Source organism: Manacus candei, unplaced genomic scaffold (genome assembly GCF_025592945.1).
Source record: "Manacus candei isolate 608988 ecotype Guabito, Panama unplaced genomic scaffold, ASM2559294v1 h1tg000231l, whole genome shotgun sequence".
Classification (NCBI taxonomy): Eukaryota; Metazoa; Chordata; class Aves; order Passeriformes; family Pipridae; genus Manacus; species Manacus candei.
In genome coordinates, this window is record NW_026138279.1 from 35,749 (window position 1) to 54,360 (window position 18,612).

At 55.5% G+C, this 18,612-nt stretch overlaps 1 protein-coding gene and 1 long non-coding RNA gene across 2 annotated transcripts in view; both read left to right on the plus strand.

Moving 5' to 3' along the window:
• Positions 1 to 18,612, plus strand: part of LOC127464529 (maestro heat-like repeat-containing protein family member 1) — a gene marked incomplete at its 3' end in the record, with an annotated part of 63,176 nt that overhangs the window by 23,341 nt on the left and 21,223 nt on the right. The window contains exons 12-18 of the mRNA XM_051774856.1: positions 1,953 to 2,031; positions 6,163 to 6,276; positions 8,992 to 9,065; positions 12,446 to 12,574; positions 13,853 to 13,963; positions 15,209 to 15,353; positions 17,871 to 17,911. Coding sequence (XP_051630816.1) covers positions 1,953 to 2,031; positions 6,163 to 6,276; positions 8,992 to 9,065; positions 12,446 to 12,574; positions 13,853 to 13,963; positions 15,209 to 15,353; positions 17,871 to 17,911 — 693 coding nt within the window. The remainder of the gene's footprint in view (positions 1 to 1,952; positions 2,032 to 6,162; positions 6,277 to 8,991; positions 9,066 to 12,445; positions 12,575 to 13,852; positions 13,964 to 15,208; positions 15,354 to 17,870; positions 17,912 to 18,612) is intronic.
• On the plus strand, positions 9,732 to 10,129 carry LOC127464528 (uncharacterized). The gene is made up of 3 exons (XR_007901428.1): positions 9,732 to 9,760; positions 10,000 to 10,033; positions 10,067 to 10,129. It is a non-coding gene; the product is annotated as an uncharacterized LOC127464528 (long non-coding RNA).

The window sequence follows — 18,612 nt, forward strand, 5'->3', positions numbered from 1 at the left end:
TGATGATTCCACCCCTGAGGATCCATCCCTGATAATCCCACCCCTGACCCTCTGTCTCTCTCTCCTCTCTCCCACAGCTCTGTGCTCTACTGATAATCCCATCCCTGCTGATCCATCCCTGATGATCCCACCCCTGATGATCCCATCCCTGATGATCCCACCCCTGATAATCCCACCCTTGATAATCCCATCCCTGATGATCCATCCCTGATGATCCATCCCTGATGATTCCACCCCTGATGATCCCAATCCCACCCCTGAGGATCCATCCCTGACCCTCTGGCTCTCTCTCCTTTCTCCCACATCTCTGTGCTCCCCTGATAATCCCATCCCTGCTGATCTATCCCTGATAATCCCATCCCTGACCCTCTGGCTCTCTCCTCTCCCCCAGAGATCTGTACTCCCCTGATGATCCATCCCTGATGATCCATCCCTGATGATTCCACCCCTGATGATCCATCCCTGATAATCTATCCCTGATGATCCCATCCCTGATAATCCATCCCTGATGATCCCATCCCTGATGATCCCATCCCTGATGATCCATCCCTGATAATCCATCCCTGATAATCCATCCCTGATGATCCATCCCTGATAATCCATCCCTGATAATCCATCCCTGATAATCCATCCCTGATGATCCATCCCTGATAATCCATCCCTGATGATCCATCCCTGATAATCCATCCCTGATAATCCATCCCTGATAATCCATCCCTGATGATCCATCCCTGATGATCCCAATCCCACCCCTGATGATCCATCCCTGATGATCCATCCCTGCTGATCCCACCCCTGCTGATCCCACCCCTGATGATCCCACCCCTGATGATCCCAATCCCATCCCTGATGACCCATCCCTGATGATCCCACCCCTGATAATCCCACCCCTGACCCTCTGGCTCTCTCTCCTCTCTCCCACAGATCTGTGCTCCCCTGATGACCCATCCCTGATAATCCCATCCCTGATAATCCCACCCTGATAATCCCACCCCTGAGGATCCATCCCTGATGATCCATCCCTGATGATCCATCCCTGATGATCCCACCCCTGATAATCCATCCCTGACCCTCTGTCTCTCTCTCTCCCCCACAGATCTGTGCTCTCCTGATAATCCCATCCCTGATGATCCATCCCTGATAATCCATCCCTGATAATCCCATCCCTGATAATCCCATCCCTGATGATCCATCCCTGATGATTCCACCCCTGATGATCCCAATCCCACCCCTGCTGATCCACCCCTGACTCTCTCTCCTCTCCCCCACAGATCTGTGCTCCCCTGATGACCCACCCCTGATGATCCCACCCCTGGTGATCCCAATCCCACCCCTGATAATCCCACCCCTGACTCTCTCTCCTCTCTCCCACAGATCTGTGCTCCCCTGATGACCCATCCCTGATGATTCCACCCCTGGTGATCCCAATCCCACCCCTGATAATCCCACCCCTGACCCTCTGGCTCTCTCTCCTCTCTCCCACAGCTCTGTGCTCCCCTGATGATCCCACCCCTGATAATCCCATCCCTGCTGATCCATCCCTGATAATCCCACCCCTGACCCTCTGTCTCTCTCTCCCCCACAGATCTGTGCTCCCCTGATGATCCATCCCTGATGATCCACCCCTGATGTTCCCAATCCCACCCCTGCTGATCCCACCCCTGACCCTCTGGCTCTCTCTCTCTCTCCCACAGATCTCTGCTCCCCTCATAATCCCATCCCTGATAATCCCACCCCTGATGATCCCATCCCTGATGATCCCATCCCTGATGATCCCATCCCTGATAATCCCACCCCTGATAATCCCACCCCTGACCCTCTGGCTCTCTCCTCTCTCCCACAGATCTGTGCTCCCCTGATGACCCACCCCTGATGATCCCACCCCTGATGATCCCAATCCCACCCCTGCTGACCCACCCCTGACCCCCTGTCTCTCTCTCTCTCCCCCCCAGCTCTGCTCTCCCGCCGACCCCTCCGTGCCCCTGAGCGCCAAGAACCACACCGAGGTCCTTCGCTGCTTCACCGTCCTGGGTGAGGGACCACCCCAAACCCTGGGGCAGCCACAGCTCACCCCCCTGGGGACCCTCCTGGGCTTCCTGGTCCTCTCCAGGAGGACCTGAGGGATCAGATCCCCCCCAGCCAGGGGAGGGAGGGGAGGGGGTGGTGGTTGTGCCCTTCCAGGGACCTTCCCAAAGCACTTGCCTGGGTTCCAGCGGTTTTCTCCGGAGCCTCTGGAGCTGGAGAATCCCACTGGGGCCTCCAGAGGTGGGTCCTGCAGCAGCACAGCATTCCAGGGGTGGAGCTGGGGCAGCCTGGGCTGGTGGGAGGTGTCCCTGGCCTTGGAAAGGGGGGAGTGGGTTGAAATGATCCTTAAAATCCCTTCCAGCAAGGGATGATCCCTTCCACGATTCCAAAGGGCATCCCTGGAGGTGTCCAAGGCCAGGTTGGAGCAACCTGGGCTGGTGGGAGGTGTCCCTGGCCTTGGAAAGAGAGGGTGGGATGAGATGATCCTTAAAATCCCTTCCAGCCCAAATTGTGATTCTACAATTCCAAGGGGCATCCCTGGAGGTGTCCAAGGCCAGGTTGGAGCAACCTGGGATAGTGGGAGGTGTCCCTGACCTTGGAAAGGGGGGAATGGGTTGAAATGATCCTTAAAATCCCTTCCAGCAAGGGATGATCCCTTCTAAAGGGATCCCAACCTGTGATTCCACGATTCCAGGGGGCAAACCTGGAGGTGGGAGTCACTGGGAGGCACTGGGGGTGGCACTGGGAGCTACTGGAGGGGCGCTGGGAGGTACTGGGAGTCACTGGGAGGCACTGGGAGGTACTGGGAGTCACTGGGAGCTACTGGAGGGTCACTGGGAGGCACTGGGGGTGGCACTGGGAGGTACTGGGAGTCACTGGGAGCTACTGGAATGCACTGGAGGGGTACTGGGAGTCACTGGGAGCTACTGGGAGTCACTGGGAGCTACTGGGAGTCACTGGGAGCTACTGGAATGCACTGGGGGTCACTGGGAGCTACTGGGAGTCAATGGGAAGCTACTGAGAGGGGGCACTGGAAGCTACTGGGGTGGCACTGGGTGCTACTGGGAGTCACTGGGAGCTACTGTGGGGGCACTGGGAGCTACTGGAGGGGCACTGGGAGCTACTGGGAGTCACTGGGAGCTACTGGGAGTCACTGGGAGCTACTGGAGTGGCACTGGGAGCTACTGGGTGGGTACTGGGAGCTACTGGGAGTCACTGGGAGCTACTGGAGGCGCAGGCTGGGCAGGGTTTGGAGCAACCTGGGCTGGTGGGAGATGTCCCTGACCTTGGAAAGGGGGGAATGGGTTGAAATGATCCTTAAAATCCCTTCCAGCAAGGGATGATCCCTTCCAAAGGGATCCCAGCCTGTGATTCCATGATTCCAGGGGGCAAACCTGGAGGTGGGAGTCACTGGGAGGCACTGGGGGTGACACTGGGAGCTACTGGAGGGGCACTGGGAGGTACTGGGAGTCACTGGGAGCTACTGGGGTGGCACTGGGAGCTACTGGGGTTGCACTGGGAGCTACTGGAGGGTCACTGGGAGCTACTGGGAGTCACTGGGAGCTACTGGGAGTCACTGGGAGCTACTGGAGTGGCACTGGGAGCTACTGGGTGGGTACTGGGAGCTACTGGGAGTCACTGGGAGCTACTGGGTGGGTACTGGGAGCTACTGGAGGGGCACTGGGAGGTACTGGAGGGGCACTGGGAGCTACTGGGGGGGCACTGGGAGCTACTGGGTGGGCACTGGGAGCTACTGGGAGTCACTGGGAGCTACTGGGTGGGTACTGGGAGCTACTCAGAGTCACTGGGAGCTACTCAGAGTCACTGGGAGCTACTGGAGTGCACTGGGAGTCACTGGGATCTACTGGGAGTCACTGGGAGGCACTGGGGGTGGCACTGGGAGCTACTGGGAGGCACTGGGGTGGCACTGGGAACTACTGGAGGGGCACTGGGAGCTACTTCCCACCCAAACCATTCCAGGACTCCGTGACTCCCCTCCCCGTCCTGTTTTGGGAGATGTTCAGAGCTCAGCGAGGTCCTTCTGGGTTGGGCTGGGCAGGAGATGTTCCAAGGGATGGGAACGGGGCTGGGAAGGGTCTGGAGAACTCCTGAGGGAGCTGGGGGGGCTCAGCCTGGAGAAAAGGGGGGGATCAGAGGGAATCCAGGGGGACAGGAGGGTGGATCCAGGTGGGATCGGGCTCTGCTCCCAGGGAACAGGGACAGGACGAGGGGAAACGGCCCCAAGCTGGGCCAGGGGAGGTTTATTTGGGATCTTGGGGAAAAATCCCTGCTGGGAAGGGCTGCCCAGCCCTGGATCCCCATCCCTGGGGGGGGATGGAGCATCCCTGGGGAGGGGGCACTTGGGGGCACACAGCCAGGGGTGAGCTCCGAGGGCTTTTCCAGCCTCCCTCATTCCCTCATTCCCACATTCCCAGCTCTGCCTCCCCCCAGCGCTGTCCCTGCTCCCCCGAACAGATGGAATCTGCAGGAAAAGAGCAGCCCCGGGGGGTTGAGGAGCTGCTGCTGAGTCACAGCTGGGGCTCCCTGTCCCTTCCCCTGCCGGGATTCCCGAGGCCAAACCCAAAAAGGCCCAGCTGCCTTTTTTTTCCCAGGGAAATTCCCGCCTGGAAGCGGCAGCAGCACGTCCCTCCCTCCCTCCCTCCCTCCCTCCCCCAGTTCCCAGGAGGGTCGTCCCAGTTCCACCAGCACCAGGCTGGGGGTTATTTTTAACCAGCCAAAATATTTGGGCAGACGGGGCGGCAGCACTTGGTGGGGGAGGGATTTGTTTCCACTCCTACAACTCCTTGGAGAGTTCAGGGAATGCTGGGGAGGGAAAGCTCAGGGATGGGTGGGAAGGGCAAGGTGGGCTCAGAGCCCCCCACCAGGGATGGGAACGGGGCTGGGAAGGGTCTGGAGAACTCCTGAGGGAGCTGGAGGGGATCAGCCTGGAGAAAAGGGGGCTCAGAGGGAATCCAGGGGGACAGGAGGGTGGATCCAGGTGGGATCGGGCTCTGCTCCCAGGGAACAGGGACAGGACGAGGGGAAACGGCCCCAAGCTGGGCCAGGGGAGGTTTATTTGGGATCTTGGGGAAAATCCCTGCTGGGAAGGGCTGCCCAGCCCTGGATCCCCATCCCTGGGGGGGGATGGAGCATCCCTGGGGAGGGGGCACTTGGGGAACAGGGCAGGAGTGGTTGGACCTGGTGGGCTCAGAGGGGGGATTTTTCCCTCCCAAACCATTCCATAATTCCGTGTGTCTGTTCCTGGGTGGGACCAGCATCCCTGAGGGATGGATCCTCAGGGATGGGATCATCAGGGGTGGAATTCTGAAGGATGGATCCTCAGGGATGGATCCTCAGGGATGGATCCTCAGGGATGGAACTCTGAAGGATGGATCATCAGGGATGGATCCTCAGGGATGGATCATGAGGGATGGGATCTTGAGGGATGGATCCTCAGGAATGGGATCCTCAGGGGTGGATGCTCAGGGATGGATCCTCAGGAATGGGATCCTCAGGGGTGGATCCTCAGGGATGGATCCTCAGGGATGGATCCTCAGGGATGGATCATGAGGGATGGGATCCTGAGGGATGGATCCTCAGGGATGGATCCTCAAGGGTGGATGCTCAGGGATGGATCCTCAGGAATGGGATCCTCAGGAATGGGATCCTCAGGGGTGGATCCTCAGGGATGGATCCTCAGGGATGGAATTCTGAAGGATGGATCATCAGGGATGGATCCTCAGGGATGGATCAGCAGGGATGGATCCCCAGGGATGGATCCTCAGGGATGGATCCTCAGGGATGGATCCACAGGGATGGATCATCAGGGATGGATCATCAGGGATGGGATTATGAGAGATGGATCATCAGGGATGGGATCATCAGGGGTGGATCCTCAGGGATGGATCCTCAGGGATGGATCCTCAGGGATGGATCATCAGGGGTGGATCCTCAGGGTTGGGATCCCCCCTGTGCTGGCACTGCTGGGGCACCTCCAAGCCCGGGGCAGGTTTTGGGGTGCCCAGTGCAGGCCATGGAGGGGCTGGAGCGTGTCCAGGGATGGGAACGGGGCTGGGAAGGGTCTGGAGAACTCCTGGGGGGGACCTGCATCCCTGATGGATGCTTCTCATCCCGCAGCCTGCTCGTTCCCAGACCGTGTCCTGGCCTTCCTGCTCCCAAAGCTGGAGAGCAGCAACGAGAGGACCCGGGTGGGGACCCTGCTCATCATGAGGCAGATCATCAACAGCGCCCGTGAGTCCTTGGGGGGGGTCCAGGGGTCAGTCCCTCCTCCCAGGGGTCAGTCCTTCCTCCCAGGGGTCAGTCCTTCCTCCCAGGGGTCAGTCCTTCCAACCAGGGGTCAGTCCCTCCTCCCAGGGGTCAGTCCTTCCTCCCAGGGGTCAGTCCTTCCTCCCAGGGGTCAATCCTTCCAACCAGGGGTCCCTTTCCAGGAGTCCCTGCTGGGGTTGGGATGAGGAATTCAACCCACTCCTGGCTGTGGGGTCAGGATCAGGATCAGGAGCCCAGGCTGGGATTGGGATGAGGAACTCAACCCACTCCTGGCTGTGGGGTCAGGATCAGGATCAGGAGCCCAGGCTGGGATTGGGATGAGGAACTCAACCCACCCCTGGATGCAAGGTCAGGATCAGGATCAGGAGCCCAGTTTGGGATTGGGATGAGGAATTTAACCCACTCCTGGATGTGGGGTCAGGATCAGGGTCAGGAGCCCATCCTGGGATTGGGATGAGGAATTCAACCCACCCCTGGATGTGGGATCAGGATCAGGAGCCCAATTTGGGATTGGGATGAGGAATTTAACCCACCCCTGGATGTGGGGTCAGGATCAGGAGCCCAGCCTGGGACTGGGATGAGGAATTCAACCCACTCCTGGCTGTGGGGTCAGGAGAAGGATCTGGAGCCCAGGCTGGGATTGGGATTTGGAATTCAACCCACTCCTGGATGTGGGGTCAGGAGAAGGATCAGGAGCCCAGTGTGGGATTGGGATGAGGAATTCAACCCACCCCTGGATGTGGGGTCAGGATCAGGATCAGGAGCCCAGCCTGGGATTGGGATGAGGAATTCAACCCACTCCTGGCTGTGGGATCAGGATCAGGATCAGAAGCCCAGGCTGGGATTGGGATGAGGAATTCAACCCACTCCTGGCTGTGGGGTCAGGATCAGGAGCCCAGCCTGGGATTGGGATGAGGAATTCAACCCACTCCTGGATGTGGGGTCAGGATCAGGAGCCCAGTGTAGGATTGGGATGACAAATTCAAGCCAGCCCTGGCTGTGGGGTCAGGATCAGGATCAGGAGCCCAGTTTGGGATTGGGATGAGGAATTCAACCCACTCCTGGATGTGGGGTCAGGATCAGGATCAGGAGCCCAGCCTGGGATTGGGATGAGGAACTCAACCCACTCCTGGATGTGGGGTCAGGATCAGGAGCCCAGTGTAGGATTGGGATGACAAATTCAAGCCAACCCTGGCTGTGAGGTCAGGATCAGGATCAGGAGCCCAGTTTGGGATTGGGATGAGGAATTCAACCCACCTTTGGCTGTGGGGTCAGGATCAGGAGTCCAGCCTGGGATTGGGATGAGGAATTCAACCCACCCCTGGATGTGGGGTCAGGATCAGGAGCCCAGTGTGGGATTGGGATGAGGAATTCAACCCACTCCTGGATGTGGATTTAGGATCAGGATCAGGAGCCCATCCTGGGATTGGGATGAGGAATTCAACCCCCTCTTGGATGTGGGGTCAGGAGAATGAGCCCAGCCTGGGATTGGGATGAGGAATTCAACCCACTCCTGGCTGTGAGGTCAGGATCAGGAGCCCAGCCTGGGGTTGGGATGAGGAATTCAACCCACCTTTGGCTGTGGGGTCAGAATCAGGAGAAGGAGTCCAGCCTGGGATTGGGATGAGGAATTCAACCCACCCCTGGATGTGGATTTAGGATCAGGATCAGGAGCCCAGTGTGGGATTGGGATGAGGAATTCAAACCACTCTTGGATGTGGGGTCAGGATCAGGATCAGGAGCCCAGTGTAGGATTGGGATGAGGAATTCAACCCAACTTTGCTTAGGGGTCAGGATCAGGATCAGGAGCCCAGTGTGGGATTGGGATGAGGAATTCAACCCACTCTTGGCTGTGGGGTCAGGATCAGGATCAGGAGCCCAGCCTGGGATTGGGATGAGGAATTCAACCCACCCCTGGATGTGGGGTCAGGATCAGGAGCCCAGTTTGGGATTGGGATGAGAAATTCATCCCACTCCTGGCTGTGGGGTCAGGATCAGGATCAGGAGCCCAGCCTGGGATTGGGATGAGGAATTCAACCCACTCCTGGATGTGGGGTCAGGATCAGGAGCCCAGTGTAGGATTGGGATGACAAATTCAAGCCAGCCCTGGCTGTGGGGTCAGGATCAGGATCAGGAGCCCAGTTTGGGATTGGGATGAGGAATTCAACCCACTCCTGGATGTGGGGTCAGGATCAGGATCAGGAGCCCAGCCTGGGATTGGGATGAGGAATTCAACCCACTCCTGGATGTGGGGTCAGGAGAAGGAGCCCAGTCTGGGATTGGGATGAGGAACTCAACCCACTCCTGGATGTGGGGTCAGGATCAGGAGAATTCCAGGGGCACAGGGGGGTGGATCCAGGTGGGATCGGGCTCTGCTCCCAGGGAACAGGGACAGGACGAGGGGAAACGGCCCCAAGCTGGGCCAGGGGAGGTTTATTTGGGATCTTGGGGAAAAATCCCTGCTGGGAAGGGCTGCCCAGCCCTGGATCCCCATCCCTGGGGGATGGAGCATCCCTGGGGAGGGGGCACTTGGGGACAAGGGAATTCCCTGGAATTCCCCAGCCCAGCCAGCTGGGGAGGAGGGAGCGAGGAACCAAACCCTCTCCGTGGGAAAAGGGGGATTTTTTGGGATGAGCAGCTCAATCCTGAAATTCAGAGGGTGTCCTCTCTGTTTTCCAGCCTCCCAGATGGAGATCAAGAAGCCCTTTATTCTCTCCTTTATGAAACTCCCTCTCCAGGACAGCAACAACAAGGTAGGGTTTATTTTAAATATTTAAATATATAGAGGTAGGGTTTAGTGTAACAATTTAAACATATATAGGTAGGGTTTATTTTAACAATTTAAACCTATATAGGTAGGGTTTATTTTAAATATTTAAACATATAGAGGTAGGGTTTAGTGTAACAATTTAAACATATATAGGTAGGGTTTATTTTAACAATTTAAAGGGATATAGGTAGGGTTTATTTTAACAGTTTAAACATATATAGGTGAGGTTTATTTTAAATTTAAATTTAAATATAATTTAAATATATATAAGTAGGGTTTAGTTTAACAGTTTAAACATACATAGGTAGGGTTTATTTTAACAATTTAAAGGTATATAGGTAGGGTTTATTTTAATAATTTAAACATATGCAGTTAGGGTTTAGTGTAACAATTTAAACATGTATAGGTAGGGTTTATTTTAACAGTTTAAATGTATATAGGTAGGGTTTATTTTAACAATTTAAATATATACAGGTAGGGTTTATTTTAACAGTTTAAACATATACAGGTAGGGTTTATTTTAACAATTTAAAGATATACAGGTAGGGTTTAATTTAACAGTTTAAATAGATACAGGTAGGGTTTATTTTAACAACTTAAAAATATATAGATAGAGTTTATTTTAACAATTTAAACATATACAGGTAGGGTTTATTTTGACCATTTAAACATATATAGGTAGGGTTTATTTTAACAATTATAAACATATATAGGTAGGGTTTATTTTAACAGTTTAAACATATACAGGTAGGGTTTATTTGAACAGTTTAAACATATATAGTTAGGGTTTATTTTAACAGTTTAAACATATATAGGTGAGGTTTATTTTGACAATTTAAACATATATAGGTAGGGTTTATTTTAACAATTTAAACATACAAAGGTAGGGTTTATTTTAACAGTTTAAACCTATATAGGTAGGGTTTATTTTAACAATTTAAACATGTATAGGTAGGGTTTATTTTAGAATTTAATCATATATAGGTAGGGTTTTTTTTAACACTTTAAACATATATAGGTAGGGTTTATTTTAACAATTTAAACATACATAGGTAGGGTTTCTTTTAACAATTTAAACCTATATAGGTAGGGTTCATTTTAACAGTTTAAACATATATAGGTAGAGTTTATTTTAACAATTTAATCATATATAGGTGAGGTTTATTTTAACAGTTTAAACATATATAGGTAGGGTTTATTTTAGAATTTAATCATATATAGGTAGGGGTTTTTTTAACACTTTAAACATATATAGGTAGGGTTTATTTTAACAGTTTAAACATATATATGTAGGGTTTATTTTGACAGTTTACACCTATATAGGTAAGGTTTATTTTAACAGTTTAAACATATATAGGTAGGGTTTATTTGAACAGTTTAAACTGGGAGTCTTCTCCTCAAGCCTTCATCCCTTTGGTGGTTGTCATGGACATCTTCCTTAATTTGACCTCTTCAATGAGGTGACCTGAATTCTTCAAACTTGCAAAATCCTGGCTCTGGGCCTTCTAAATCTTATTCAAACCTCTAGTTTACTTAATTTATTATTCTGTGTGTGCTACTCCTATTCTTTCTTTACCAAGGCCTTTGTTCCAGTGAGCAGAACAGGACATGACATTAACCAGCACTCCTAAAATGTTCTTCCAGCAAAGTGTGTATTACTTTGCATTGAATTATTTTCCACTTCAGACATACTGTGCACGTAGGAATTTCTGACGTAACAGGAATGTCCAAAACGCATCAATTTTGTGTGTCTTCTCCCATGTGTGAGAAATAGAAACCCAGTGGGGCAATTTCCAATCAGAATTTTATTATGTGATAAAAGCAAATTCAGCGCTGGGTGATCAGGGAAGGGGTTGAACAACTCCCAACGCCTGTCACACCTAAAAAACCCATTTGTTCTACATTTATTTCCAGCTACTACATGAATATTCATTATACATAAGTATAAACATTACACATTGTTAGGTACATGAGTATAAACATCACACATTGTTAGGTCAGACATTCCACAGATCTTTCTTAACAAGAATGTTGTCTGTAAGCATCCATAATATATTGTTAAATCAGACTTTCAGCAGATGTTCGCTTGTTACCTATGCAAAGTTATAAATTTTAAGAAAGGTGCTATTATCTAGCTAACTAAACAAAATTCTCTCATTATAAATCCTACACAAGGTAAAAGGGAGGTAACTTGTTTTGTCCCTTTATAGGGGCCCAGTTAAGTTTTACGACTTGTTTTTCTTTTCTCTCCAGGTCACATTGACCTTACACTGTTTTCTCTTAATTAGCTGGAATCATTTTCTCAGTTTATCACACATGCAACCTCAGCCAAGCCACCCAGAGATCTGGGCACGTTCCCACATCGAGGACCCAACATGTCACGCTCTGGGAATAATTCCACTGGTTCAAACTAAAACCTACAAGGTGTTAACTGGGCCTCACCAGGCCTCACCAGGCCTCACCAGGCCTCACCGGGCCTCACCAGGCCTCACCAGGCACTAAAACCTGTAAGGTGTTAACTAGGCCTCACTAGGCCTCACTAGGCCTCACCAGGCCTCGCCAGGCCGTACCAGGCCTCACTAGGCCTCACTAGGCCTTACCAGGCCTCACCAGGCTGTACCAGGCCTCACCGGGCCTCACCAGGCCTCACCAGGCACTAAAACCTGCAAGGTGTTAACTAGGCCTCACTAGGCCTCACTAGGCCTCACCAGGCCTCGCCAGGCCGTACCAGGCCTCACTAGGCCTCACTAGGCCTTACCAGGCCTCACCAGGCTGTACCAGGCCTCACTAGGCCTCACCAGGCCTCACCAGGCACTAAAACCTACAAGGTGTTAACTAGGCCTCACTAGGCCTCACTAGGCCTCACCAGGCCTCACTAGGCCTTACCAGGCCTCACTAGGCCTCACAAAGTGTTAAGTAGGCCTCACCAGGCCTCACTAGGCCTCACTAGACCTCACCAGGCCTCACTAGACCTCACCAGGCCTCACTAGACCTCACCAGGCCTCACTAGGCCTCACAAGGTGTTAACTAGGCCTCACCAGGCCTCACCAGGCCTTACCAGGCCTCACTCCCCGACACGGCAGACTCAACAGCAGGAAAACCTGCACCTCCAAAGCCGCCGGAAGGAAAGAGGGGCAAAAACCTCTCCTCTTTTCTTCTTATACCCCGGCTTACATAAAAATCGTAGGGAACACCGGGTAAATCTGGGCCCTTCCTTGGTTACAAACCGGTCACCAAGGAAGGCCCAGACCAAACTGCCACAGCGCAAAAGGCCTGCAGAAGCCCACAGGAGTCCCTTGGCAATGCCAGAGCGGGCAAATCCCGAACTTTTTCAGTCTCTGACGTGGTTCCCTCCCCGTGCAGGTGCGGCGGGCGCTGGTGCAGGTGATCAGTGCCATGGCCCACCATGGCTACCTGGAGCAGCCGGGCGGGGAGGCCCTGCTGGAGTTCCTGGTGCGCCAGTGCGCCCTGCCCGCCGGCGGGGACAGCGGGGTGAGCTCTGCGCGCCCTTTTTTCCCCCTGCCTTTTCCCCCCCCCTCTTTTTTCCCCCCCTTTTTTCCCACCCCTTTTTTTTCTCGCCCTTCCCCCCCCTTTTTTCCCCCCTTTTTTACCCCCCTCTTCTTTCACCCCTTTTTTTCCCATCTTTTTTTCTCCCATCCTTTTTTCCTCACTCTTTTTTCCTGCCTTTTTTCCCACCCTTTTTTCCTCCCTTTTTTTCCCACCCTTTTTTCTCCCGCTCTTTTTTTCCCGCCCTTTTCCCCCACCCTTTTTTCCTGCCTTTTTTCCCCACCCTTTTTCCCCACCCTTTTTTCCCCCCTTTTCCCCTGCCCTTTTTTCCCCCCCTTTTTCCCCACCCTTTTTTCCCCCCCTCCTTTTTCCCCCCCTTTTTTCCCCGCCCTTTTTTCCCCCTCCTTTTTTCCCCGCCCTTTTTCCCCGCCCTTTTTCCCCCACCTTTTCCCCCACCCTTTTTCTCTCCCCTTTTTCCCCGCCCTTTTTCCCTTCCCTTTTCCCTCCCCTTTTTCCCCGTCCTTTTTTCCCCACCCTTTTTCTCCCACTCTTTTTTCCCCTCCCTTTTTCCCCTGCCTTTTTCCCCCCCTTTTTCCCCCCTCTTTTTCCCCTCCCTTTTTCCCCCACACTTTTCCCCACCCTTTTTTCCCCCTTTTTTTTCCCCCCTTTTTCCCCGACCCTTTTTCCCCCCTTTTTCCCCACCCTTTTTTCCCCCCTCCTTTTTTCCCCCCTCCTTTTTTCCCCACCCTTTTTCTCCCACTCTTTTTCCCCACCCTTTTTTCCCCTCCCTTTTCTCCCCCCTCTTTTCTCCCCCCCTTTTTCCCCCTGCCCTTTTTTCCCCCCCCTTTTTCCCTGCCCTTTTTCCCCCCTCCTTTTTACCCCCCCATTTTTCCCCCTGCCCTTTTCCCCACCCCTTTTCCCCCACCCCTTTTTCCCCCCCCTTTTTCCCCTGCCCTTTTTTCCCCACCCTTTTTCCCCCACCCCTTTCCCCCCCTTTTTCCCCGACCCTTTTTCCCCCCTTTCTCCCCCCTTTTTCCCTGCCCTTTTTTCCCCCCTCCTTTTTTCCCCACCCTTTTTCTCCCACTCTTTTGGTGACCCCAAACCCCCTGCCCACCCCACACCCCTCACACCACCGGGGTGGTGACCCCCTTTTGGGGGCCACAACCCATCCCACCCCCGGGCCCTTCCCCTTATCCCTTCGATGCTCTGTGGGATCTCTGTGGGGAGATCCCAAAACTGAGAGGGCTTTGGGTTCCCTTCCAGCCCCCCAAAAAGGCCTCCCCGGACCCCGAGGAGCTGACGAGTGACAGCGTGAGGAGCATCAGCGTCAACACCCTGTTCCTGCTCAGCACCACCGTGGACAGGATGAGCCACGTGAGTCCCTGTGCCACGTGGGACGGGGGTGGCACCTCTCCCAGCCCTCTGGGAACTCCATTTGGGAAGCTGTGGTCCTTTTCCTGGATCCCCCTCACACTGCTTCCCGAGCTCCTCTGCTCTGGAGCTGGGCTGGGAGAGCTGGGAACGTTCCCCTGGAGAAGGGGAAGGATCCAGGGAGACCTTGGAGCCCCTCCCAGGCCTGAAGGGGCTCCAGGAGAGCTGGAGAGGGACTGGGGACAAGGGCTGGAGGGACAGCACCCAGGGAATGGCTTCCCAGGTTAGGGGGGAGAGTGGGAAGGGATTCCTGGCTTGGGAGGGTGGGGAGGGGCTGGGATGGAATTCCCAGAGGAGCTGTGGCTGCCCCTGGATCCCTGGGAGTGTCCCAGGGCAGGCTGGATCCCCCTGGGATGGTGGGAGGTGTCCCTGCCCGTGGCAGGGGATGGGAATGGATGTCACTGCTGCAATCCCACCCCAACTCCTGCAATCCCACCCCAACTCCTGCAATCCCACCCCAACTCCTGCAATCCCACCCCAATTCCTGCAATCTCACCCCAACTCCTGCAATCCCAACTCCTGCAATCCCACCCCAATTCCTGCAATCCCACCCCAACTCCTGCAATGCCACCCCAACTCCTGCAATCCCAAACTCCTGCAATCCCAACAATTCCTGCAATCCCACCCCAATTCCTGCAATCCCACCCCCAATTCCTGCAATCCCACCCCAATTCCTGCAATCCCACCCCAATTCCTGCAATCCCACCCCAACTCCTGCAGCTCAGCCAGCGGGACTTGAGGAAGGAGGAGGGAATGGAGGAATATCCCCCTGGAAATTGGGGATACTGGAATCAGGGGTTAGGCCAGGCCTGGGAATCCTTTTCCACCCTCTGGGCTCACACTTGGTCCTTCCTTGGGATGGGAAGGGGACGGGGGGATGGCTTCAAACTGGGAAAAGGGGAGATTTCCACGGGATATTGGGAAGGGATTCCTGGCTGGGAGGGTGGGGAGGGGCTGGGATGGAATTCCCAGAGGAGCTGTGGCTGCCCCTGAATCCCTGGGAGTGTCCCAGGGCAGGTTGGATCCCCCTGGGATGGTGGGAGGTGTCCCTGCCCGTGGCAGGGGATGGGAATTGAGGATCCCAAAGGTCCCTTCACCCCAAACCATCCCACGACCCTCCAATCTTCCTCTCCCGCTCTCCGGGTCTCCATCCCATGCCCACCACAACCCCCTTCCCTTTTCCCACAGGTGCTGTGGCCCTTCCTGCTGGAATTTGTCACCCCCACCCCCTTCACCAACGCCCTGACCCCGCTGTGCAAGAGCCTCACGTTCCTGGCCCTGAAGAGGCAGGAGGAGGGAGAGGACGGGGCCCTGATCCGCTACGACCTCAACGGTGCTGCTGGAGACAGGGAGAGGGGGGTGGGATTGGGGCCATCCCAGGGGGAGGATCCTATGGGGGACACAGGAGGGATTGGGGCCATCCCATGGGGGATGATCCTATGGGGGACATGGGTGGGATTGGGGCCATCCCAGGGGGGACATGGGTGGGATTGTGGCCACCCCAGGGGGGTGATCCTATGGGGACATGGGTGGGATTGGGGCCATCCCAGGGGGGATACAGGAGGGATTGGGGCCATCCCATGGGGGATGATCCTATGGGGGACACAGGTGGGATTGGGGCCATCCTATGGGGGATACAAGAGGGATTGGGGCCATCCCAGGGGGGTGATCCTGTGGGGGACATGGGTGGGATTGGGGCCATCCCATAGGGGATGATCCTATGGGGACACAGGAGGGATTGGGGCTGTCCCATCCCATGGGGGATGATCCCGTGGGGGACATGGGTGGGATTGGGGCTGTCTCATCCCATGGGGGATGATCCTATGGAGACACAGGAGGGATTGGGGCTGTCTCATCCCATGGGGGGTGATCCTATGGGGGACACAGGAGGGATTGGGGCCATCCCATGGGGGATGATCCTATGGGGACATGGGTGGGATTGGGGCCATCCCAGGGGGGACATGGGTGGGATTGTGGCCACCCCAGGGGGGTGATCCTATGGGGACATGGGTGGGATTGGGGCCATCCCAGGGGGGATACAGGAGGGATTGGGGCCATCCCATGGGGGAGGATCCTGTGGGGGACATGGGTGGGATTGGGGCCATCCCAGGGGGGATGATCCTATGGGGGACATGGGTGGGATTGGGGCCATCCCAGGGGGGATACAGGAGGGATTGGGGCCATCCCATGGGGGATGATCCTATGGGGGACACAGGAGGGATTGGGGCCATCCCAGGGGGGTGATCCTATGGGGGACACAGGAGGGATTGGGGCCATCCCAGGGGGAGGATCCTATGGGGGACATGGGTGGGATTGGGGCTGTCCCAGGGGGAGGATCCTATGGGGGACATGGGTGGGATTGGGGCCATCCCAGGGGGATGATCCTATGGGGACATGGGTGGGATTGAGGCTGTCTCATCCCATGGGGGATGATCCTATGGGGACATGGGTGGGATGGAGGCCATCCCAGAGGGATGATCCTGTGGGGGACATGGGTGGGATTGGGGCCACCCCAGGGGGGTGATCCTGTGGGGACATGGGTGGGATTGGGGCCATCCTATGGGGGACACAGGAGGGATTGGGGCCATCCCAGGGGGGAGGATCCTATGGGGGACATGGGTGGGATTGGGGCCATCCCAGGGGGGATACAGGAGGGATTGGGGCCATCCCAGGGGGAGGATCCTATGGGGGACACAGGAGGGATTGGGGCCATCCCATGGGGGATGATCCTATGGGGGACACAGGAGGGATTGGGGCCATCCCATGGGGGATGATCCTATGGGGGACACAGGAGGGATTGGGGCCATCCCAGGGGGAGGATCCTATGGGGGACACAGGAGGGATTGGGGCCATCCCATGGGGGATGATCCTATGGGGGACACAGGAGGGATTGGGGCCATCCCATCCCAGGGGGGATGATCCCATGGGGACACAGGAGGGATTGGGGCCATCCCAGGGGGATGATCCTATGGGGGACACAGGAGGGATTGGGGCCATCCCATCCCATGGGGGATGATCCTATGGGGACACAGGAGGGATTGGGGCCATCCCAGGGGGGACACAGGAGGGATTGGGGCCATCCCATCCTATGGGGGATGATCCTATGGGGGACACAGGAGGGATTGGGGCCATCCCAGAGGGGACACAGGAGGGATTGGGGCCATCCCAGGGGGATGATCCTGTGGGGGACATGGGTGGGATTGGGGCCATCCCAGGGGGACATGGGTGGGATTGGGGCCATCCTATGGGGGATACAGGAGGGATTGGGGCCATCCCAGGAGGGAGGGTCCCATGGGGGACACAGGAGGGATTGGGGCCATCCCATGGGAGACTCAGGAGGGATTGGGGCCATCCCATGGGGGAGGATCCTGTGGGGGACATGGGTGGGATTGGGGCCATCCCAGGGGGGAGGATCCTGTGGGGGACACAGGAGGGATTGGGGCCATCCCATCCCATGGGGGATGATCCTATGAGAGACATGGGTGGGATTGAGGCCATCCCATGGGGGACACAGGAGGGTTTGGGGCCATCCCACCCCATGGGGGATGATCCTATGGGGACACAGGAGGGATTGGGTCCATCCCACCCCGTGGAGGATGATCCTATGGGGACACAGGAGGGATTGGGGCCATCCCATCCCATGGGGGACACAGGAGGGATTGGGGCCATCCTATGGGGGACACAGGAGGGACTGGGGCCATCCCAGGGGGGACACAGGAGGGACTGGGGCCATCCCATCCCATGGGGGACACAGGAGGGATTGGGGCCATCCCAGGGGGGACACAGGAGGGACTGGGGCCATCCCATCCCATGGGGGATGATCTCATTCTCTCTTCCCTTCTTTTCATAGCAAACCTTCCCTCTCCCCACGCTCTGACCACGAGGCTCCTGGTGAGTGGCCTGCAGGGATGTTTTTTTTTTCCCTGCCTTTCCCTGGATGTTGGTGCCTCCCTCAGCTTTCCCAGATGGATCAGGAGAGGCAAAAACCCCCCCAGAAATCTGACCCGGGTTGCCCAGAGGAGCTGTGGCTGCTCCAGCCCTGGGAGTGTCCAAGGGCAGGTTGGATCAGCCTGGGATGGTGGGAGGTGTCCCTGGTTGGAACCAGGTGATCCTTAAAATCCCCTCCAACCCAAACCACTCTGTGATTCCATGGGGAATCCCTGGGAGTGTTCAAGGCCAGGTTGGAGCAGCCCAGGATGGTGGGAGGTGTCCAAGGCCAGGTTGGATCAACCCAGGATGGTGGGAGGTGTCCCTGGTTGGAACCAGGTGATCCTTAAAATCCCTTCCGACCCAAACCACTCTGATATTCCATGGGGCATCCCTGGGAGTGTCCAAGGCCAGGTGGGATCAGCCTGGGATGGTGGGAGGTGTCCAAGGCCAGGTTGGATCAACCCAGGATGGTGGGAGGTGTCCCTGGTTGGAACCAGGTGATCCTTAAAATCCCTTCCGACCCAAACCACTCTGATATTCCATGGGGCATCCCTGGGAGTGTCCAAGGCCAGGTTGGATGGGGCTTGGGAGTAACCTGGGACAGGGGAAGCTGTCCCTGCCCATGGCAGGGGGTTGGAACCAGGTGATCCTTAAAGTCCCCT